We start from the raw sequence: 24,628 nt of genomic DNA, 5'->3' as shown, positions 1-24,628 counted from the left end.
CCTCATGGCCTCAGCTAAACCTAATTACTTCCCATAGGCCCCACCTCCAAACACCATCACATTGGGGGTTAGGCCTTCAACATATGAATTGGGGGGGGACACAAATATTCAGCCCATAATACTCTGCTTCCATACTATTAGCAACATCATCTTGGAATCTTAAGCATAATAATGTTATAAATAATTTTTATATTTTTCTCACCTCAAAAAATAAAATTCAGATATTTCCATTGGCAGGCCTTTTTTTTCCTCCAAATGTAGAAAATAAACATCTTTATTTGAAAATTTCTTCAAAGGTGCCTTGTCCAGGGTTCTACAATACCTGAACCAATGTAGAACTCAGGGCTTAAAAAGAATGGGACCTATTCATGCCCTATCGGTAGAACAAATTCACATGGTATAAGGTTTTTATTACAGATGGCTGTTCTAGTTAAATAGGCTGTAACGAATAAAATATATAATAACGTTGGCTTAAAATAAAGAAATAAATACTTGGTTTGGGGTGGAATCCCTGGTGATGCTATGACAGATTTTTTGATTTGACTGAGAGTCTCTTCATCTGAGATTAAAATTGTCATGAATATATTTTCAAGGGCAGTGTAAAAAAGAAATGGACCATGATTTGTGTAGCATCTCTGATAATTATAATTAAGTGGGCCTTTAAAAAAAAATGGAGTCAGATGAATTTTTCCCATCTAAGGCATAAGCACCTTTTCTCCAGAGCTACATAAGGGAGGCTTTCTCTGTGGGGAGATGTCTAATCCCAAGGGGCAGGGGTGAAGGGAGATGGTGAGGTTTGGGGGTAAAAAAGAAAATAGGAAAAGGAGTGAAGTTAAGTGGAAAGGATATGTTTAGGGGACTTGTTCTTTGTTTTCTCCTAAAACTTAGAAAAAGTACAAAAGACTCACTTTTTACAGCTCTAAATATTGTAAAACACGTGAAAATGGAGGGGGTTTTCAAAACATGCAGTACATTTTTATAGTTACAAATTGAATTTAGATTTAAGAAGCTAAAATTGGTAGGCATTGAATATAGTACCATTTTCCCAAGAGTCTCTCCTCTCCCCCTGATTATCTTTTTCAGGGCTAGGGAGAGGGAGAGTGGTCCCATGACTAAAGTATCTTCCACGTTCATCTCCGTGCTCCTGAGTTAAGCTCCTGGAGTACTTTATTCATGAGACTGGATGGTTTTCTAAAGTTTCTAATTACTCTAAAGTGTTTCTACTTCCATGTGGATGGAAGTCCAACCCAGGCAGGACAGATGGAAGAACTGAGTTGTTTCTCAATTTATCTTAATGCTTTAAAAAGCCTAATGTTAAGTAACTTATGTTATTATGTCTCACACAGACATCTCTTACCGGCATGTAGTTTTATTTCTATAGAGAGGAGTTCAAGAAGTAGTGAGATGATTTTAATATATCAGCTGTGTTGGCCTAGATGCATTTATTCAATCAACAAACATTTGAGTGACCTCTGCTATATGCCAGGCATTGTGCTAGGTGCTGGGAATAGAAAGATAACAAATTGATTGTGTTTGTTAGGAAGTAGAGACTCTGCATAATGTATTATGGGAAGTGCTTAATAGTGTTATATAGAAGGTCTCTAGGAGCACAGTCGAGAGGAAGTAAGTAGCTTTACGTTGGAGGTAATGGGAATCATGAAAATTCAATCCACAGAGGTGGTAACACAACTCGAATCTTTTTTTTTTTTTTTTTATTAGTTTCTGCTTTATACCAAAGTGAATCAGTCATACATATACATCTGTTCCCACATCCCTTCCCTCATGCATCTCCCTCCCTCCCACCCTTCGAATCTTAAATGATGAAATTTATAATATGGAAAAGATGAGGAAGGATAAATGTAATAGGAATTTTGTAATGAATTAGGGGGAAACTGAAACTTAGGGGGAAAGATAGATTGTTTATTTGGAGCAGATGTGTCAAGAAAGGAGAATCAATATATTATTTTTGGTTGTTATTAATAGAAAAATTATAAATAGTACATGAGTTTATGTAGATTAGACCTCTTTTCTAGCATTCTCAGACCTAATATCCCCAGGCACCCAGGGGAGAAAATGAGGAAAGTCTTTCTAAGACCTATAAGATTATTCTTAGAGCAAAACTGTTAAATTTGAGAGATGTCGATTTTTTTTTCTGATATTTTTATCAATATAAACCACCAATATATTATCCTAGTCTTCAGGGAAAGTGGAGAGATGTCAATTTGTTGAACAAAATGAAAATAATGATGGCCAGACCTAGAAGTATGTTAAACATAAATAAGGTTATTATGAATATGTTCATGACCTTTCTAGGTTTGAACATAAAAACGTGCTATTTTTATTTTATTTTTTTATTTCTTTAAATTTATTTTATGTATTTATTTTTGGCTGCATTGGGTCTTTGTTGCTGTATGCAGACTTGCTCTAGATACAGCAAGTGGGAGCTACTCTTCATTGCGGTGTGTGGGCTTCTCATTGTGGTGGCTTCTTTTGTTGTGGAGCACGGGCTCTAGACGTGCAGGCTTCAGTAGTTGTGGCATGCAGGTTCAGTAGTTGTGCCTCGCGGGCTCCAGAGCGCAGGCTCAGTAGTTGTGGTACGTGGGCTTAGTTGCTCCGTGGCATGTGGGATCTTCCCGGATCAGGGATCAAACCCGTGTCCTCTGCATTGGCAGGCGGATTCTTAACCACTCCACCACCAGGGAAGTCCCACGTGGTAGTTTTAATATTGAGAGGTGTTTTAGCTGCATCTTGAAACTACTTTTGACAGAGAAGTTCCTTCTCTGTCAATTCCAGACTTGAACTAATTCAGGATCCTCTGAGTAAAAATCAGCAATGTGAGTATAGGAGTGGGGCACCCATTCTTAGAAGTGATGGACTGACTCAAGGCAGTTAGGACATTCATTGTTATAGCTCTATATTTATGAATAATATTTGCTTTCTAATATTCCACCATTGTGGTCATGTGGTTTTCAGTGGAATAGTAGATAAAAAGGGATGAATGGTATCAGCCCAGCTATTTCTTAGCTTCATTCCCCACTTTTTAAGCCAGAGCTGATTTTCTGCCCCCATTTCTAGTGAGTTGACTTCCTTGAACAGCTCATATCAATCATCAGAGTATTTTGCTTCTTAGTTTTTCGTTTTAGCCACTAGGCTGAGAGATAGAGGGTCAAGACCATATCGGAATCATTTCAATCTGGAAAAAAGGGAAGGAGGGCATGATTATATTTGGCTACAACTAGTAGCTAGGATGCTAGCCTATCCAATTTCAAATATCAAAGGGTTTAAGTCAGTAGTATGGAGTATCTTTGCATATGGTGTGTAGTATTCTAATAATGGGATTTTTTTTTTTTTTTTTTTTTGCGGTACGCGGGCCTCTCACTGCTGCGGCTTCTCCCGTTGCAGAGCACAGGCTCTGGACGCGCAGGCTCAGCGGCCATGGCTCACGGGCCCAGCCGCTCCGCGGCATGTGGGATCTTCCTGGACCGGGGCATAAACCCGTGTCCCCTGCATCGGCAGGCGGACTCTCAACCACTGCGCCACCAGGGAAGCCCAATGGGATTCTTTAGTTCTTTAAGGATTCACAACACTAGATTTTACTGTGAGACATTGAATAAATGGAGAGCCTGGAGGGAACACCACATTGTCATTCTTCATAAATTTAATTGAAATGTTGACTGCAACCCAATAAAAACTGAGACTAAACAAGTAAGGAAAACCAATAAACTTTTGAAAAAGAGTAATAGTAAAGGAGCTCTGCACTACTAGACATATTAAAACTTATCTTAAAGTTAGAATAATTAAAACTAGGGCATTACGAAAGAACAGAAAAATATGATAGTAAACAGACTATACTTTTGGAATCAGAATGTGGGCAGTGAAAGCTGTCCAATGGCTTTATACTCTCACCTCAATCACTCATTGGATGTGGATGTCATGAGAAAGGCATGATCTTGGTCCAGGCAACTCTCTGAAGCTGAGGCAACCCCCTCCCCCTGCCTCCCCCTTCCCCCCGCCAAGGGGCTGACACCTGAAAGCTGTCTGCTGATGATACCCCAGCAGCTGGGGTAACCAGAATTTCCTTGAAGGGGCAGTTGGGTGGCTCATCTCTTTCCATTGCAACCTTCAGATTCACTTGTTTGTATATCTTTATTCCACACACTTGTAGGGTATTTATTTTAACTTTTCACAGCTCCTACCCTGGAGGAAAGATGTGACAGAGGCTGTCATGTCATGGGCCTCTGTGGTGGGCAAGGATCAGAGTACTCAGAAGTATGTCTCCAAAGGCTTTGGTGAAGTTCTTACTCTTCCCCAGTGGTGGGCTGTTGCTGAGTTGTGGACTGGTAGTCTTATGAAGAACCTTGGGTAGGGGAGGTGGCGAAGGTGGAAATGAAGGTTGTTTTATGTGTATGTGGTCCCCACTTCTCTTCCAGGTGCTTATTACATCCTTGTACTGATGTTTAAAATTGAGGATTCTTGTTCGTCTGTGTTGGTTTCTGTTGGCAGGGTCAGATGAGAGCTGATAGACTATGGGGAGGGGGAAGATGCCTAGATTTATTTCCTAGCTCCTAAGGAAGCCAGCTATCTCCACCTCAGCCTTTTAGAACATCCTTCATAATTCTTTTCTAATTGTCTTGGCCAGAGAGAGGCATTTCCTGTCCTATTCTTATATATGTGCTACTGTTTTTGATTCACACAGCTTGGTGGTAGTGGTAGGGACGATTCATAGAATCCTCAAAGCCAGTACATGGGCCTGGTCAAGAGCATGCATATCCCATAATCTTTAAAAAACATTTTTTTAAATTTATATTGGCATATAGTTGATAAATGATGTTGTGATAGTTTCAGGTGTACAGCAAAAGTTGATTCAGTTATACAAATACATGTATCTATTCTTTTTCAAATTCTTTTCCCATTTAGGTTGTTACATAATATTGAGCAGAGTTCCCTGTGCTATACAGTAGGTCCTTGTTGGTTGTCCATTTTAAATATAGCAGTGTGTACATGTCGATCCCAAACTCCCTAACTCTCCCTTCCCCGCATCCTTCCCTCCGGTCACCATAAGTTCATTCTCTAAGTCTGTGAGTCTGTTTCTGTTTTGTAAATAAGTTCATTTGTATCATTTCTTTTTAGACTCTGCATATAAACAATATCATAGGATATTTCTCTTTTTCTGTCTGACTTACTTCACTCAGTATGGCAGTCTCTAGGTCCATCCATGTTGCTGCAAATGTCATTATTTCATTCTTTTTTTAATGGCTGAGTAATATTCCATTGTATACATGTACCACATCTTCTTTATCCATTCCTCTGTCGATGGACACTTAGGTTGCTTCTTTGTCTTGGCTGTTGTAAATAGTGCTGCAATGAACATTGGGGTGCATGTATCCTTTCAGACCATGTTTTTCTCCAGATATATGCCCAGGAGTGGGATTGCAGGATCATATGTTAGCTCTTTTTTTAGTTTTTAAAGACATATCCCATAATCTTGGGAAAGGAAATGTGAGGGAAGTCTGCTGGATTCTTCTGAGGAAGTTTTCCTCACTATAATAAGGACATATAACAGGGATGCCCCATTTCTGCCTCTGAACATTGCCTGCATGGATGCTTGGAATGGCAGTGGCTCTCTTGAAACCAAGAGAAGAGCCAGCCTAGGGGAATAGGAGAAAAGAGTGGAAGGACCCTGGAGCCTTTGTGACATTGTTGAGCAACTGAACAAAGCAGATCTAAGACCTTGTCCTCACAAGCTTAATTCTGGTGGGAGCAGATGACAACAAACACATGCGTTATTAAAGTATATAGTATATTAGAGAGGGGTAAGCACGATGGAATGACATAAAGCAGGGAAGGGGGACAAGGAGTGCTGGGGAGGAATGGCTGCATTTTTTATTTTTATTTTTTTTAGTTATTTTTGGCTGATTTGGGTCTTTGTTGCTGCGCGCCGGCTCTCCCCAGTTGCGGCGAGCGGGCCTTGCTGCAGGCCTCTCACTGCAGTGGCCTCTCCCGTTGAGGAGCACGGGCTCCAGGCGTTTGCTTCAGTGGTTGTGGCTCACGGGCTCTAGAGCGCAGGCTCAGTAGTTGTGGCGCACGGGCTTAACTGCTCTGTGGCATGCGGGATCCTCCCGGCCCAGGGTTCGAACCCGTGTCCCCTGCACTGGCAGGCGGACTCTCAACCACTGCGCCACCAGGGAAGCCCTGCATTTTTTACAGGGTGGTCAATGAAGGCTTCTCTGAGAAGGTAACATTTACTTAAAGACCCAACAGAGACAGGGGATGTGGAAAAGCTTTCCAGACAGAAGGCACAGTAAGTTCAAAAGCCTTGAGTTTACTTGGAGAACATCCTGTGTCTAAAGAACTGCTAGGACCCCTGTGACCAAGGCTGGGGAGCAACTAGAGAGTAAGTGGGTGGAGATTAGTGCAGTATCAGGCTGATGCTGAAGACTTTGGTTCTTACTGTAAATGAGGTGGAACGCTTTGGAGGATTGCAAGGAGGGTGACAGGAGCTGACCTATGTTTAAAAAGAAAGAAAGAAAGGAAGGAAGGAAGGAAGGGAGGGAGGGAGGGAGGGAGGAAGGAAAAGCCCACAATTGAGGCAGTGAAGAAAAGTTAAGAGAAAGTAAACAACGTTAACTGGACTAGAACATGATTCAGAGTAATTCAGGTATAAGTTCAAATTTTTATTTATCTTGAAAAACTTGTGTCAGAAACCATTTTGCTTATCCTAGTGTGAAGACATAAGAAAGAACTTACTGGAGGGTTCTTATTAAGTAACATCCTTTCCAAAAGGGTCTCCGAATTTTTTTTTTTTTTTAAGCAGCATATCTATGTAAGACTGTGCCATATAAGTACATTCACCAAACCCTGTGAGATCTAAAAGTAAATTTGATTCAGGGGTTGTGAGGTAGCTTTTATTACTAGAGAGAAATTTTCCTAAATGTCAGTATATAGTGCTAGTGTGGAAACAGATGTTGCTTTCCTCAAATAAATAGATAAATTTTATCTTATTTTACTTCCAGAATAAAGTTTTACATTCAATAAAAGGTATCCTTCAGCCTTTTGATTTTGGTCTTTTTTCTTGTGAATTGGTGGCTCTAATAAAGGCAGAGTTCTTTACTTACTTGTGGTAAATTCTGTGAACCATTTATGCTAAGACATGTCAGACCAGCTACTGGGAAATGACAGCCCTGTATCTGGCTGTCCATTACATGAACACGTAATAACTCATTTATATTTGAATAGTAGGTATACCTTTAACACCAGATAAGGTATTTTCCAGGTCAGTTATATCCTCTCTTGTTTATTCATAGATTCCTATCTAGGGTGGATACTTTTCATTGAGTCTAAAGAATCTCTGGTGAACCACCTCTTTAGTTTTAGACATAAATCCTTTCAGATCAAGAACAGAAACCTTCTATGTGGATTACTGCTGTATATTCTGTGATAAGCTGTCAATGACTTCGAAGGAAGAAAATTTTATTTTTGGAAGCGGGATTTTTAAATTAATTCTTTTGAATTCTCATCAAGTTCCAAAGAATAAGCATTCTTGGAGACTTTATGGAGTACCTCATGTATGCCAGTACATGGTAGTATTGTTAGTACTAAAGGTAATACTTTGGTACTCTTGATAGCACTAATGGGTATTATTACATTCATTTTCACAAGAGGATGCTGCGGCCCATAGAGGATATGTGACTTGCTCAAAGTCATTTAGCAAATAAGTGTGGAAGTCAAATTGGTACCCAAGTCTAGGTGACCTCGCAGTCCATGCCATCTTCTCAAAGCGGCTCACTAGTGAAGGCAGAAATCAACATGACATGTTCCCTCAGATGAGCTTTGTTTCTCCAGGGTCTCATTTCTGAACCTGTTATTTCCCTTAGCTCTGTTTGGACCTTAACAGTCCTGTGCAAAGTAGAACTCTGAGGTCTTTCTGGTATCACTTTGTAGCTCCATTACTATGCATTTTGTGTGGCTTTTTTTTTTTTTTTTTTTGCGGTACACGGGCCTCTCACTGCTGTGGCCTCTCCCGTTGCGGAGCACAGGCTCCAGACGTGCAGGCTCAGCGGCCATGGCTCACGGGCCCAGCCGCTCTGCCACATGCGGGATCCTCCCCAACCGGGGCATGAACCTGTGTCCCCTGCATTGGCAGGCAGACTCTCAACCACTGCGCCACCAGGGAAGCCCTTGTGTGGCTTTTTAAATGTAGTGATTATTCATTATTAACCAAGCTCCTAAATTCCAATATGATCATATTCATTTTATTTCCACTTTAATAAGGTGTATTTTTTGTTTTAATAGATCACACTTAAGATTTTTCCTGAAATTATGAAGTATCAGTTTGCAATTAAAATCACAAACCAGTGATATTTAAAGAGTATATAATATTATGATATGCATCATGTTTTATTATTTGTACCTAAGGGTCTAAAAAGTCATCATTATTGATTTATAGGAGAACTGACTAAGGAACATTCAGCCAGCTCTGTGATAACATTGGAATTTTTATTGCAGAACTACTGTGTTGACTCTGTATCATATCTTAGGTGGTCTCATGATCGCTTAAAATTATCCTGGTCTAAATTTCATATAAAATTGGGGGGGAAAAAGTGTTTGAAAGGATAATGTCATCAAATGCTTAAATCTTAATTGCCATATATTAATTTTTCCTCTCTCCATTTGTGTTTTTTTCCCTAGGAGAAAAATTCAAAGTGGAAACAAAGACCATTGCTGTTGACTTTGCATCAGAAGATATTTATGATAAAATTAAAACAAGCTTGGCAGGTCTTGAAATTGGTGTTTTAGGTTTGTATCTTTTTCATGTTTACAGATTCTTCTTGCATTTATTGACTAGGACTTTCTTTTTGGATGTTAGGTGTTCAATTGGTGAAATGACTAGTGAGAAGAAAATTGTCTTGTTAATACAAGTGATCATTAGATGATATGGATCTATATACGCTTGAATCTTTATGTTTTGGGTTGTGTTTTAATGATGATTCTACAATTTAGGTTGTTTTCCCTGCCTGCTTTATTTCCAGTCTCTCATTCTCTCTGTGGATATTTAGATATAGCTATATCATAATAACCCTTTGTGGTGGGTAATGCTGACCCATTTTTACAGCTGAGGAAATAAAGGCTTAGAGGGGTCTCAGCCTTTTGTTCAATATTACCCCCTCCCCAACAAGGAGCCTTTTTAGGCATTATTTTCCCCTAGTCTACCCTCCCATGAGATTTTAATACCACAGATCCACTGTGTATCTTGTTTATATGCTGTATGTATATCTGTTCTTTATACATAAAAAGGATAAGAGCTCATACCATACCCCGGAATCAATTTTTGTTCCCTTGGGGGAGCTATCACCCCAGTTGAGAAGACGTGGCTCAGAGAGATGAGTGACTTGCCTAAGCTGCTGTAGAGACTGAGTACTGCACATGGGATTTAGCCACTGTTTGTTTTTTCTGAGTCTCCTACTTCCTTGTGTTACACCTCAGCTACCTCATTGCCAAAAACCGATGCTTCTGAGATGTGGAAGTATTGGTCCTTGTTAGGGAAAAGATTCACCAGATTTTGAGGAAAAGAAAAAAAAAAACAGGCTTCAGAGAGTTACCCAGCATTCTCTGACTCATTTCTAGAAAAAAAAAAAGGGCATCTAGTTCAGAAAAATGTCACTTCTTCACTAAATCTCTTTATCCCACTGCCTAAATTGGTGGGAACCTGGTAATTGCCATTGTTTTCTTTATTGGACTATAAAAGGAGGAACAACAAAGAGAAAATACTTTTAAAAAATGTTTCTTAACCTTTCTTTAGTCAAGACCCCACCTGTCTTCCTCATACTATAAAAGAATGGTCTCTTATATAATTTCTTGAAAAGGCAATTAAAAAAACTTGGCCCTACATAGTGCCATTGGAGCTGGGGTTAACCCTGGCTTTGATGTATTATTTTTTCAGCTCCTGCCTGGTCCATATCACACATCACCACACCCCACCTGCCCTCACAGCTATTCCCATACTTATAGGAGAGCCAGTAGCAAAAGATGAATGAACACACAGGTCTATTTTTTGCCTTGTTCTTCTCTAATACATACATTACTTGGAGTCTTTTACAAGCTCTTCTTCCTTTAGCTTAACCTAAAGCGCAGTGAACCTCTGTAAAATTCTCAACTTTTAAAAAATTCCAAGTCAGTAGTAGCTGTAACTTCCTAGTTAGGATAGACACTGCCATAGTCCATCCAAACCCCTTTCAAACTAGTCATGGACTGGAGAGTGAAGGCTGGCTTAGGCAAGGAGGGGGATCAAGGATCCCTAATGAGAGGAGACTTATTTTGAACTTGTGTTCTTGGAGAATAACTTTGTTTCAGGAGTGGTTCAGTTAATCACAGTTGTTCTTAGCTTTGTATAAATTTCAGCTGCTTTTCACTGGGTAACTTTGAAACTATAGCTACTCTGGGACTATGCCATTGAAAATGGAAGATGTCAGGTATCAGGTTGCTGCTGGGCTGGAGGGTTATAAAAGGCACTCTTCAGCTGTTCTTTCCTGACCCAGTATATAGAAAGTCTGCAGTGTGATTTTATGCACAATAGATAGATCTGTTAAGGATGAGGGTACAGAGTACATGGTGCCCAAGCACCTTCTCCCCACTTCTAGAATCCTAGGACTTGTGTCAATACATAAGCATTGATATTTAGACCTAAGGGTTGATATTTTCCTGGGCCACATATGCTAATGGAACCACTGCTTTTGTAGTCCAGCCCCTTAGTAAATTGCAACCTGTGAGTCGGCAGTTTACACCCCTCCTTATTCATTCATTCAGTCATTCGTCAGTCAATGAACTGGAGATACAACAATGAACAGGAAAGTGCCTGGCTTTATGTAGTATAATGTTCTAAAGGGAAAGACAGCCCTAATCAAAAATAGTTACTTGTGGGCTAAGTGTTGAGATGGGGAGGGCAGGGTGTAATAAGAGGGTAAAAGGGATGATGGAGTTGATGTGGGGAGAAATAATGGCGACTTGGCCTAGCCAGTGTTAGGAAAAAGGATGATTCCAGAAATATTGAGGGAGTAGAGGAAGCGGGACTCTACTTGTGAGAGATTGCAAGAGAACTCATGCTGACCTTCAGGTTTCTGGCTTGAGCATCTGTGTCAATAGTGCCATCTAATAAAATGGGGAATCCTGGAGGAGGAGCCCTTTTGGGAATGAGGATCATTTAAGTTTGGGGTTCCTCTAGGATGTCCAAGTGGGGTTGTTAAGTCGATAGTGGACATATGGATCTAGGTTTCGGTAGAGCTCCTAACTAGAGATAGAGTTTGGAGGTAAGTCATCTCTGAGTAGTAATCTCACTGAAGAAAGGAAATGAGCTAATCCAAGGAGAATGGAGAGAAGGTAAAGAGAAAACTGGGGACAGAGCTCTCTGTTATCAAAGGCTGCCTGGAACGTATAGTGTGAAGGAGGGATAATTTTTTGCACAAGTTCAGCACTGTCCACTGGAAATATAATGCAAACCACACATTTAATTTGAACATTTCTAGTAGCCGCATTTTTAAAAAGCAAAAGGGAACAAATGACCTAATTTTTATAATGTATTTTATTTTAACCCACTATATCCAAAATATTATCACTAACGTGTAATCCACATAAAGTTTTTTGAAACATTTTGTATTCTTTTTCTCATACCAAATCCTCAAGTCTAGGGTGTATTTTACATTTATAAATTAGTCCGAATTATCTCAATTCGGACTAGCTACATTTTAAGTGTTCAGTAGCCACATGTGCCTAGTGATGGATATCTAGCTCTAGTTCATCTTGGCTGTCTCTCATCCTCAGTTTGTGTGGGAGAGCCATAAATATAATTTCTAGGTTTTTCTTGTGCTTTAACATAGCTTTCAACCAGGGGCAATTTTGCAGCGTCTGGCAATGTCCAGAGACATTTCTGGTTGTCACTAATTGAGGGGGGAGGAGGAGGAGGTTCTACTGGCCCCTGGTGGGTACAGGGTGGGGATGCTGCTAAACATCCTTCAGTGCACAGGACAGACTCCCACAGCAAAGGATGATCAGTCTAAAGTCTCAACAGTGCTGAGGTTGAGAAACCCTGCTTTGAAGTTATATTGTAATTAAATAGTTCTGATTGAATACTTATGGAGACACACATACACAGGCAACTTAATTTTTGATTTCTGGGTTGGTTACAGATCAATAATAAAAATAATTATAGCTAATGTTTACATACTCCTTTAAAGTTTATAGCAGCACTTTCACATACATTATACTGTTAATTGGCTATACATTTTTCTTTCTACTCTACCAGAACTGTCTCCTTAATCATAAGCTTTGTATAATTATATTGACATTTATTAGCAGATATCTTATATTGCATTGTAACTTTAATTTGTCAAGATTTTTGAGGAAACTATTAAAACACCTTTATGAGCTAAATTTTATCTTACTGCTAGGTCATATTTCAACTCAAATCTTACATTTCTTTCTCTAGTGTCTGTATAACCCTCTAGAACTTGTGGGAGGGCTCTGGTGTTGATGTTTTCTTTTTCTTATCATTACCTGGGCCTATAGCCCCTTCACTTTCTTTCTTCCTTTTTTCCTCCCCATCCAGATCCCACATACCTCCCCTTCTGTCTAATAAATAATCTTATTTATTCTCCTTCCTCCTCTGCTTAATGTCAGTCTCACCTTTATGACATTCCCTAAAATAACAAACATATACATTGATTTCTAGTAAGATTTAGCAATCCATGTTAAGTCATAGGAGAGAATTTTGTCTACCGAGTATTAATGAAACCAGTAATGATAAAAAGAAATAAAAATCACCAAGGTACATTCCATTTGTTTGAATAGCACTAACCACTAAAGCATAGTCAGTGCTTAATAAAGAAAATTAATACTTTCAGAATTACAAAGGAAAATGCTAAAGCTACTGGTTATGAAAGAAACATTGTTTTCAATAAGATAAGCAGAAAGAAAATGGCCATGAACTGTGTGAATTTGTGCTGAAAGGTCACCATCACTTGATAAGACTATAAATGTGTAAGGTTGAGACAATGAATTCTTAACTCTGGTGTGTAAAATAAGTAAGCATCTGCTGTCTTCTCAGGCAAGGGCCAAGAAACACGGATTTGAGAAAACTTAAAAAACTTCAGCTATTTAGAGAAAATGACATCAGTCCTGCTTTCAGTAAGCAAACAGTTAGTTAACAAAATATGACTGCTATAATGCTCACTTGAGTCCTCAAGAGAGACTCTCATGTGTGTTCCAGATTGGTTTGGAGGACTTCATACAATACATTGCAGGAGGCGTAATTTACCAAGCCCAGGGGAGTAGCCTTGCATTTAGAAGTATGCCACAAAGAATACTTTTTTCAAATTTCACTATGATTTTTTTAACTTTTAAAAAGTGGCATTCTTTATTCTAGAGGTAAAAATAGAAAGGTCCTTCTGGAAAAAGATAGTTACTTGTTTTGTGATTCATTAAAAAAAAAAACCCATAACTTTATTCAAGCTTTTAATTCATACTAGACCAAGAATTTCCCTATGCCAAATGCTATGAAGGTCTTCTCCACCCATACTATCATTATTATTATTATTATTATTATTATTTTTAAACTTATTTATTTATTTATTTATTTATTTTTGGCTGCCTTGGGTCTTTGTTGCTGTGCGTGGGCTTTTCTCTAGTTGTGGAGAGCGGGGGCTACTCTTCGTTGCGGTGTGCGGGCTTCTCATTTTGGTGGCTTCTCTTGTTGCAGAGCACAGGCTCTAGGCATGCGGGCTTCAGTAGTTGTGGCTCTCGGGCTCTAGAGCGCAGGCTCAGTAGCTGTGGCGCACGGGCGTAGTTGCTCCGCGGCATGTGGCGTCTTCCCGGACAAGGGCTTGAACCCGTGTCACCTGCATTGGCAGGCGGATTCTTAACCACTGTGCCACCAGGGAAGCCCATACTATCGTTATTATGTAACTTGTAGAGTCAAGAGAATCGGTTGGTACAGGGTGACAACCTGTGATGGCTTAGTGTCTTAGGCCTATTTATTACCCATCAACTTCTTCCTATCTCTACATAGTGCCCATAATTTTATTAGGAAGCATCATTTAAATAACAACAATATGTATAGATAATAAAAGTCAGTTGATTGCAAAGAGTCATTGATTGCAAAATCTGGAATAGACCTTTTTATTCTCTTTTCTTCCTATGCCCTTCATAAATGAGTAGTTGTTCTATTAATGTATTTGGTGGGTTATTTTTAAATTGGTATCCTTCCCTTCTCCTCAGCTGAATGCAAAAATACCTCTTGATTATCCTTGCCTAAGCAACCTTATGGATTATGGGAAATACTTGGGAAGCATTTGTGTTCTGTTTTTCTCCCCTACAACCTAGTATTTCCCTGAATGTTCTGAGATGGAGAATAGTTGAGTGTTGGGAATAAGTATCTTAAAAGATAGTTTGAGCAGAGATTAATAGTTAAGATCAGTCAACTCTATAACTATTTATACTTAATTTTCAAAGCTTTTTAACAAAAGACCCAAGAGTATTTTTAGCTACTTGGGGAAAAGGACCAGTGATCTTCAAAATGGCAAACTCCCAGGTAATTAATTTGGTTTGGATCCAGAGATGGCTTCCTTATAGTTAGTTCAGTGTCAAAGAAAGAGGAAATAGATGCCTAGGAGAGGGAGCCGCAAGCCTGCAGGAACTGGGTAAAGGAAAACGTTTCTAGGAACCCTGGGAAGGAAGAAATCTTGAGCGCACTGGGAAGTTATGTGGCTTTCCAGTCCCAATTGATGAAGGAAGTTACAAGTAGAAGAGTCTTGCTTCTTCAGAGGGTTTAAAAATATACAACACTACAGATGATCTTCTTGCCCATTTCAGGAACTTTACTAATTAGAAATTAGTTTTAAATTGCCTTCTTTTGAAATGTAAATATCTCTGAAAGGTCAATGACATCTTCATTTACATCTTACTGGGATTACTACATTCAGTTTACTGTCTCCTTGCTGGATCAGTCACCCTGAGGAAATGACTATTTTAGTTAATGAAAGACATGGAGAAATCATTTTGAAATGGAGAAGAGAGGCTTAAAGAGGAAACTAGTGGTAGGTTGGCGACTAGTGGAGTGCTGAGAGGGCACGAAAAATAGTAGGGCAAAATAAAGTTAGTTGAGAGAGCACCAATGATAAGTGTTTGGAAATACCCTCCTTCCTTTTTTTTTTTTTTTTTTTTTCCTGTAGCCCAGGTATAAAATGACTCAGGCTCAAGAAGGGACAGAGGCTATTATTCTAAAGTATGTAGGAAAGGATTATAGGAGCATGGTAGGATAATAGTTTGCAGAGAGGGTGGAGTTTCTCTATTATTCCACGATATGATTTTCATGCCTTCTAGGGGTGAGGATACTTCCCAAAACTTCTCTTTTTCTTTTTTTTTCTAAAAGATTTTCAGCGAGATTTATTAATACATTGAGGTATAAAGCAGTAAAATACTTGTTGTTTCCTTTAAACTTTCAAAATATCATAAATCTCAAAGGAAGAAAGCTGAATAATACCAAAAGAAGTAGAGGCTTAATTTAGTAGTTTTATTAATTCCAGCAAAGTATGGTCCAAAGTTACTAGGAAGAACACTTCAAAGATAGAATAAGTCAAGGTACAGAAAATGAAAGCACATTTAATTTAATGTTAATCTCATAGAGGTAGCCTCATATAATCTCATAGAGGATAACAGTGATTCATATGTAATTATAACCTCATAGAAGTATCCTTAATATTAATTTCATAGAGATATGTGAGGGTAATATGTGGTGATATTGGTTGCCTTAACTAGTTTCTCATGTCTAAAAACAAAACAAAAAAAATATTGGTTTGCTACCTATAAACTTCTCTTTTGTAATACAATTGAATTCTGTCCCTAACCACCCCAGAGGTAGTGTAGACTCCACAAGTTCAAGGACACAGTCTCCAATTAAACTGCATTCACTTCAGACATCAGCTACAAGTTTGGGGGTTCCCAGGCCACCTGCATTTCTGACCAACTGGCTACAAATTCCCATGACGCCTTCAGGTTCGACAATTTGCTACCCTTAAAATTACAGTTGTATTGTGAAGGATACAAATCAAGACCAGCCAAGTGAACAGACACATAAGGCACAGTCCGAGAGGCGTCCAAACACAGAGCTTCTGAGCCCTCTCCTTGTGGAGTCAGGACTCATCACCCTTTCCACACATCTGTGTGTTCACCAGCTAGGAAGCCTGTGCTGATTTGTTAGCTTAAACTCAGATGTGATCCCAAAGGCCCCGCCTTGAATAGCAAAGACATTCCAAGGGTTTAGACATTTCCAGCCCAGGAATCTGGGGCAAAGACCAGACAAATTCTTTACAGCATCTTTTCTTTCCTATTTGTTTTTTGGGGTTTTTTAAAAGATACTTTTCTCTTTGGTTTTTTTTTTTTAAACATCTTTATTGGAGTATAATTGCTTTACAATGTGTTAGTTTCTGCTGTACGACAAAGTGAATCACCTGTATGTATACATATATACCCATATCCCCTCTCTCTTGGGTTTTCCTCCCACCCTCCCTATCCTACCCCTCCAGGTGGTCACAGAGCACCAAGCTGATCTCCCTGTGCTATGCAGCTGCTTCGCACTAGCTATCTATTTTACATTTGGTAGTGTATATATGTCCATGCCACTCTCTCACTTCCTCCCAGCTTAACCTTCCCCCTCCCCGTGTCCTCAAGTCCATTCCCTATGTCTGGGTCTTTATTCCTCTCCTGCCCCTAGGTTCTTCAGAACCTTTTTTTTTTTTTTTTTTGAGAGTCCATATATATGCGTTAGCATACAGTATTTGTTTTTCTCTTTCTGACTTACTTCACTCTGTATGACAGACTCTAGGTCCATCCACGTCACTACAAATAACTCAATTTCATTTCTTTTTATGGCTGAGAATATTCCATTGTATATATGTGCCACATCTTTATCCGTTCATCTCTTTATGGACACTTTGGTTGCTTCCGTGTCCTGGCTATTGAAATAGAGCTGCAGTGAACGTTGTGGTACATGACTCAATTTTTGAATTACGGTTTTCTTAGGGTATATGCCCAGTAGTGAGATTGCTGGGTCGTATGGCATTTCTATTTTTAGTTTTTTAAGGAACCTCCATACTGTTCTCCATAGTGGCTGTATCAATTTACATTCCCACCAACAGTGCAAGAGGGTTCCCTTTTCTCCACACCCTCTCCAGCATTTATTGTTTGTAGATTTTTTGATGATGGCCATTCTGATTGGTGTGAGGTGATACCTCATTGTAGTTTTGATTTGCGTTTCTCTAATGATTAGTGATGTTGAGCATCCTTTCATATGTTTGTTGGTAAATTGTATATCTTCTTTGGAGAAATGTCTATTTAGTTCTTCTGCCCATTTTTTTTTTGTTGTTGTTGTTTTGTTTGTTTTTTTTTGTTTTTTTGCGGTACGCGGGCCTCTCACTGTTGTGGCCTCTCCCGTTGCGGAGCACAGGCTCCGGACGCGCAGGCTCAGCGGCCATGGCTCATGGGCCCAGCTGCTCCGCGGCATGTGGGATCTTCCCAGACCGGGGCATGAACCCATGTCCCCTGCATCCGCAGGCGGACTCTCAACCACTGCGCCACCAGGGAAGCCCCTTCTGCCCATTTTTGGATTGGGTTGTTTGTTTTTTTGATATTGAGCTACATGAGCTGCCTGTATATTTTAGAGATTAATCCTTTTTCAGTTGCTTTGTTTGCAAATATCTTCTCCCATCCTGAAGGTTATCTTTTCGTCTTGCTTTGGTTTACTGTGCTGTGCAAAAGCTTTTAAGTTTCATTAGGTTCCATTTGTTTATTTTTGTTTTTATTTCCATTTCTCTAGGAGGTGGGTCAAAAAGGATCTTGCTGTGATTTATGTCACAGAGTGTTCTCCTATGTTTTCCTCTAAGAGTTTTATAGTGTCCAGTCTTATATTTAGGTCTTTAATCCATTTTGAGTTTATTTTTGTGTATGGTGTTAGGGAGTGTCCTAATTTCATTCTTTTACATGTAGCTGTCCAATTTTCCCAGCACCACTTATTGAAGAGGCTGTCTTTTCTCCATCGTGTATTCTTGCTTCCTTTATCAAAGATAAGGTGACCATATGTGCGTGGGTTTATCTCTGGGCTTCCTATCCTGTTCCATGGATCTATAATTCTGTTTTTGTGTCAGTACCATACTGTCTTGATTACCATAGCTTTGCAGTATAGTCTGAAGTCAAGGAGCCTGATTCCTCCAGCTCCTTTTTTCTTTCTCAAGATTGCCTTCGCTATTCAGGATCTTTTGTGTTTCCATACAAATTTTGAAATTTTTTGTTCTAGTTCTGTGAAAAATGGCATTGGTAGTTTGATAGGGATTGCAGTGAATCTGTAAATTGCTTTGGGTAGTATAGTCCTTTTCACAATGTTGATTCTTCCAATCCAAGAACATGGTATATCGCTCCATCTGTTGGTATCATCTTTAATTTCTTTCATCAGTGTCTTATAGTTTTCTGCATACAGGTCTTTTTTCTCCTTAGGCAGGTTTCTTCCTAGGTATTTTATTCTTTTTGTTGCAATGGTAAATGGGAGTGTTTCCTTAATTTTTCTTTCAGATTTTTCATCATTAGTGTATAAGAATGCAAGAGATTTCTGTGTATTAACTTTGTATCCTCCTACTTTACCAAATTCATTAATTTGCTCTAGTAGTTTTCTGGTAACATCTTCAGGATTCTCTGTGTACAGTATCATGTCACCTGCAAACAGTTTTGCTGCTTCTTTTCTGATTTGGATTCCTCTTACTTCTTTTTCTTCTCTGATTGCTATGGCTAAAACTTCCAAAACTATGTTGAATAATAGCAGTGAGAGTGGGCAACCTTGTCTTGTTTCTGATCTTAGTGGAAATGGTTTCAGTTTTCCACCATTGAGGACGGTGTTGGCTCTGGGTTTGTCATATATGGCCTTTATTATGTTGAGGTAAGTTCCCTCTATGCCTGCTTTCTGGAGGGTTTTTATCATAAATGGGTGTTGAATTTTGTCAAAAGCTTTTTCTGCATCTATTGAGATTATCATATGGTTTTTATCCTTCAATTTGTTAATATGGTGTATCACATTGATTGATTTGCATATATTGAACATTCCTTGCATTCCTGGGATACACCATGATCAAGTGGGGTTTATGATCCTTTTAATGTGTTGTTAGACTCTGTTTGCTAATATTTTGCTGAGGTTTTTTGAGTCTGTCTTCGTCAGTGATATTGGCCTGTAGTTTTCTTTTTTGTGTGACATCTTTGTCTGGTTTTGGTATCAGGGTAATGGTGGCCTCGTAGAATGAGTTTGGGAGTTTTCCTCCCTCTGTGTTTGTGTTTCCTTATATTTTGTAAGAGTTTGAGAAGGATAGGTGTTAGCTCTTCTCTAAATGTTTGATAGAATTCGCCTGTGAAGCCATCTGGTCCTGGGGCTTTTGTTTGTTGGAAGATTTTTAATCACAGTTTCAATTTCAGTGCTTGTGATTGGTCTGTTTATATTTTCTAAATCTTCCTGGTTCAGTCTCGGAAGGTTGTGCTTTTCTAAGAATTTGTCCATTTCTTCCAGGCTGTCCATTTTATTGGCATACAGTTGCTTGTAGTAATCTCTCATATTCTTTGTATTTCTGCAGTGTCCATTGTTACTTCTCCTTTTTCACTTCTATTTCTGTTGATTTGAGTCTTCTCCCTTTTTTTCTTGATGAGTTTGGCTAAAGGTTTATCAATTTTGTTTATCTTCTCAAAGAACCAGCTTTTAGTTTTATTGATCTTTGCTATTGTTTCCTTCATTTCTTTTTCATTTATTTCTGCTCTGATCTTTATGATTTCTTTCCTTCTGCTAACTTTGGGTTTTTGTCGTTCTTCTTTCTCTGATTGCTTTAGGTGTAAGGTTAGGTTGTTTATTTGAGATTTTTCTTGTTTCTAGAGGTAGGATTGTATTGCTACAAACTTGCCAGTTAGAACTTCTTTTGCTGCATCCCATTGGTTTTGGGTTGTCGTGTTTTCATTTTCATTTGTTTCTAGGTATCTTTTGATTTCCTCTTTGATTTCTTCAGTGATCTCTTGGTTATTTAGTAGCATATTGTTTAACCTCCATGTGTTTGTATTTTTTTACAGTTTTTTTTGCTTTAATTGATACCTAGTCTCATAGCGCTGTGGTCAGAAAAGATACTTGATATGATTTCAGTTTTCTTAAATTTACCAAGGCTTGATTTGTGACCGGAGATATGATCTGTCCTGGAGAATGTTCCATGAGCACTTGAGAAGAAAGTGTATTCTGTTGTTTGTGGATGGAATGTCCTATAAGTATCAATTAAGTCCATCTTGTTTGTGTCATTTAAAGCTTGTGTTTCCTTATTTATTTTCATTTTGTATGATCTGTCCATTGGTGAAAGTGGGGTGTTAAAGTCCCCTACTATTATTGTGTTACTGTCAATTTCCCCTTTTATGGCTGTTAGCATTTGCCTTATGTAATGAGGTGCTCCTATGTTGGGTGCATAAATGTTTACAATTGTTATGTCTTCTTCTCAGGTTGAGCCCTTGATCACTCTGTAGTGTCCTTCTTTGTCTTTTGTAGTAGACTTTATTTTAAACTCTGTTTTGTCTGATATGAGAATTGCTACTCCAGCTTTCTTTTGATTTCTGTTTGCATGGAATATCTTATTCTATCCCCTCACTTTCAGTCTGTACGTGTCCCTATGTCTGAAGTGGGTCTCTTGTAGACAGCATGTATACGGGTCTTGTTTTTGTATCCATTCAGCCAGTCTGTGTCTTTTGGTTGGAGCATTTAATCCATTTACATTTATGGTAATTATTGATATATATGTTCCTATTACCATTTTCTTAATTGTTTTGGGGTTTTTTTGTGTGGGTATTTTCATTCTCTTGTGTTTCCTGCCTAGAGAAGTTCCTTTAGCATTTGTTGTAAAACTGGTTTGGTAGTGCTGAATTCTCTTAGCTTTTGCTTCTCTGTAAAGGTTTTACTTTCTCCATCAAATCTGAATGACATCCTTGCTGTGTAGAGTAATCTTGGTTGTACGTTTTTCCCTTTCATCATTTTAAATATGTCCTTCCACTCCCTTCTGGCTTGCAGAGTTTCTGCTGAAAGATCAGCTGTTAACCTTTTGGGGATTCCCTTGTATGTTTTTTTGTTGTTTTCCCTTGCTGCTTTTAATATTTTTTCTTTGTATTTAAATTTTGATAGTTTGATTAATATGTGTCTTGGTGTGTTTTTCCTTGGATTTATCCTGTATGGGACTCTCTGTGCTTCCTAGACTTGATTGACTGTTTCCTTTCCCATATTAGGGAAGTTTTCAACTATAATCTCTTCAAATATTTTTCAGTCCCTTTCTTTTTCTCTTCTTCTTCTGGGACCCTTATAGTTCGAATGTTGGTGCGTTTAATGTTGTCCCAGAGATCTCTGAGACTGTCCTCAATTCTTTTCATTCTTTTTTCTTTATTCTGCTCTTTGGTAGTTATTTCCACTATTTTATCTTCCAGGTCACCTATCCATTCTTCTGCCTCAGTTATTCTGCTATTGATTCCTTCGAGAGAATTTTTAATTTCATTTATTGTGTGTTCATCGTTGTTTGTTTGCTCTTTTAGTTCTCCTAGGTTCTAGCTAAACATTTCTTGTATTTTCTCCATTCTATTTCCAATATTTTGGATCATTTTTACTATCATTACTCTGAATTGTTTTTCAGGTAGACAGCCTACTTCATCTTCATTTGTTTGGCCTGGTGGGTTTTTACCTTGCTGCTTCATCTGCTGAGTATTTCTCTGTCTTCTCATTTTGCTTAACTTACTGTGTTTGGGGTCTCCTTTTTGCAGGCTGCAGGTTCGTAGTTCCCGTTGTTTTTGGTGTCTGCCCCCAGTGGGTAAGGTTGGTTCAGTGGGTTGTGTAGGCTCCCTGGTAGAGGGGACTTGTGCTTGTGTTCTGGTGGGTGGGGCTGGATCTTGCCTTTCTGGTGGGCAGGACCACATCTGGTGGTGTGTTTTGGGGCGCCTGTAACCTTACTATGATTTTAGGCAGCCTTTCTGCTAATGGGTGGGGTTGTGTTCCTGTCTTGCTAGTTGTTTGACATGGGGTATCCAGCAGTGGAGCTTGCTGGTTGTTGAGTGGAGCTAGGTCTTAGCGTTGAGACGGAGATCTCTGGGAGAGCTCTCACCGATTGATATTACGTGGGGCGGAGAGGTCTCTGCTGGTCCAGTGTTCTGAATTCTGCTCTCCCACCTCCAAGACGCAGGCCTGACACCCAGCTGGAGCACCAAGACCCTGTCAGCCACACAGCCTGGTATGTGGGGATTTTCTTGCCTTTTGGGAAGTCTGAGGTCTTCTGCCAGCGTTCAGTAGGTGTTCTGTAGGAGTTGTTCCACATGTAGATGTATTTTTGATGTATCTTTGGGGAGGAAGGTGATCTCCACGTCTTACTCCTCTGCCATCTTGAAGGTCCTCCTTCTTTCCTATTTGTTGATTGATTCATCAGTCAGTCATACACTAACTCATTCAAGAAGTATAATTCCAGAGATATAGCAGTAAACAAAACTGGTATTGTTTTTGGTTTCATAGAGGACAGCCAGTGAACAAGTAATTGGGAATGTGTTGCATTTAATGACAGGGTATGTTACGGAGGAAGCTAAGAGTATTGGAGATGATCTCTCTGAGAAAGTATATTTAAGTTGAGACCTGAATGCTGATTAACCCTGGGAGAAGAGATGTTTCCCGGTAGAAGAAACAGTATGTACAAAACAGTATGTACTTTGAGGCGAATGCGCTTGGCAAGTTGGAGGAACTGACAGAAGGTGTGTAAATCTAGAGCATGAATGCAAAGGGGATAGTGCTAGAGTCTGGAGATTAAGCAGCACCATATCCCAGAAGCCTTTGGAAAACCAGGTTGATATGTTTGGACTTTATTGGGAGGACAATGTAGACATTGTAGAGTTTTAAGCAGTAAATTGATATCATCCTAGAATTTTAGAGAAATTATTCTGACTCCCAAGTGGAAAGGGCAAGATTTGACACAAGGAGACCAGTAAGGTTATTTCAGCAATGAAATATAAGATGAGGATGGCTTATATTAGGATGATGGCAATGGGAATGGATAGAAGTGAATTGACTAGAGACATGTTTAGGAAATAGAAATAGGCCTAATTTCTGATGAGGTCCTCCTCAGAAGTCTTGTCTGACAGAAGGAGTGAAGAATAATTGTAGTTGTTTTTAATTATTATTGCCAAGCTTCATTAAGTATTTTTTATATGCCACGCATCATGCTAATGAATCTCATTTAATCCCCAACAATCCTATAAGGTAGATATTAATATTTCTATGCCCATTTTACAGACAGAAAACAGGCTTACCGTGATTAAATGCCTTGTCCAGGGTTATACAATTGCTAATTAGCAACCTCCAGGTCAGCTTGAGCAACTGGCTGCGATTTCTCTAAGACAGGAGACCGTGAGCCAGGACAGTTCTGTAGAGAAGAATGATGATTTCATTTTGGGTTATGTTAAGCTTGAGAGAGCTGTGGCCAAGTGGAGTTTCAAGTAGACAGTGGCATCTGGAATAAATGCCCTCCTTTGTGCTGAATGAAGCAGAAGCCTGATGTAGCCCATCATGGCAAGCAGAATAGGTACATGGAATTTTTAGGAGATACATCAGGAACATTATTAGACTAAGTATAGTGCCTTATAGTTCCCTTAGATGTATTGAATGAGATTGGATTTCCAAAGTGAGAATAAGACTTTGAATTCATATGTATTTCCTTTTATTTGAAAACCACTAATGGTATTAATTACAGCAAAACCTTTAACTTAAAACTGGGTAATTAGCTGTGATTTCAGAAATGTAAATAGAACCGTAATTCATGAAATTGATAACGTATTCCTCCCATTCGCTGAGATTTAACTACCAACCTTCTGCCATCCTTCGTTCTTCATTCTCTCTTCCAACTTTATGTGTGGCACATCTTATGTGGTTTTGTAATGAGCGTCACGTAGCAATTTACAATTAAACAGCTGAGGTGAAATGTTCTGTTGTGTTGCTTCTGACTCGATCTTAATTTTTCAATTTCTGAGTAAAAGCGCTGCAGATTTAAAGCCTTGTAAACTCTCTTTTATTTAGAAATTGCTACTCGCAAGTGTAGGAAAACTGTAAAGTTTGCAAAATGTTTTACTTGGTGTTCCAAATATCATCTGTCAGAGTATGAACATGTGCTAGCTACAGCAATATGTTAAATAAGGCAAAGAAGAAATTTTCTTTGCATCACTTTCCAAACTCTGCAGACTGTAAGATTAGATCCTCTCGAATGAAGTAAAGAGGGTAAAGGAGCAATTAGGATAAAATCAATCAGTATAAAGTTATTCTGGTTAACTGTTGCCTAGAGCTCTCTTTTAGAAGGATCTCTCCACTTCAGTGCTGGTCACGAACAGTAAAAACAGAGAGACCTTGGTTGTCTTGCTGCAGCCCCTATGGTAGTGTTGGGTGCAAAATAGGAGTTCAGTGAATACTTGTTGAATAAATGACCACACAACGATAACAACTCTTTCTCCTCCATTTATTAACGTACTAGTATGTTCCAGGCATTGGGTTAAAGATTTTATGCATATTATC

The 24,628-nt window shown here is 39.0% G+C and overlaps 1 protein-coding gene across 1 annotated transcript in view; it reads left to right on the top strand.

Moving 5' to 3' along the window:
- The window catches only part of HSD17B12 (hydroxysteroid 17-beta dehydrogenase 12), a gene marked incomplete at both ends in the record, with an annotated part of 167,927 nt that overhangs the window by 96,424 nt on the left and 46,875 nt on the right, over window positions 1-24,628 (top strand). The window contains one exon of the mRNA XM_079707645.1: window positions 8,689-8,796. Within this exon, the coding sequence (XP_079563771.1) occupies window positions 8,689-8,796 (108 nt within the window). The remainder of the gene's footprint in view (window positions 1-8,688; window positions 8,797-24,628) is intronic.

Source organism: Hyperoodon ampullatus (genome assembly GCF_949752795.1).
Source record: "Hyperoodon ampullatus genome assembly, chromosome: 7".
NCBI lineage: Eukaryota > Metazoa > Chordata > Mammalia > Artiodactyla > Ziphiidae > Hyperoodon > Hyperoodon ampullatus.
This window is presented reverse-complemented; position numbering and strand designations above follow the sequence as displayed.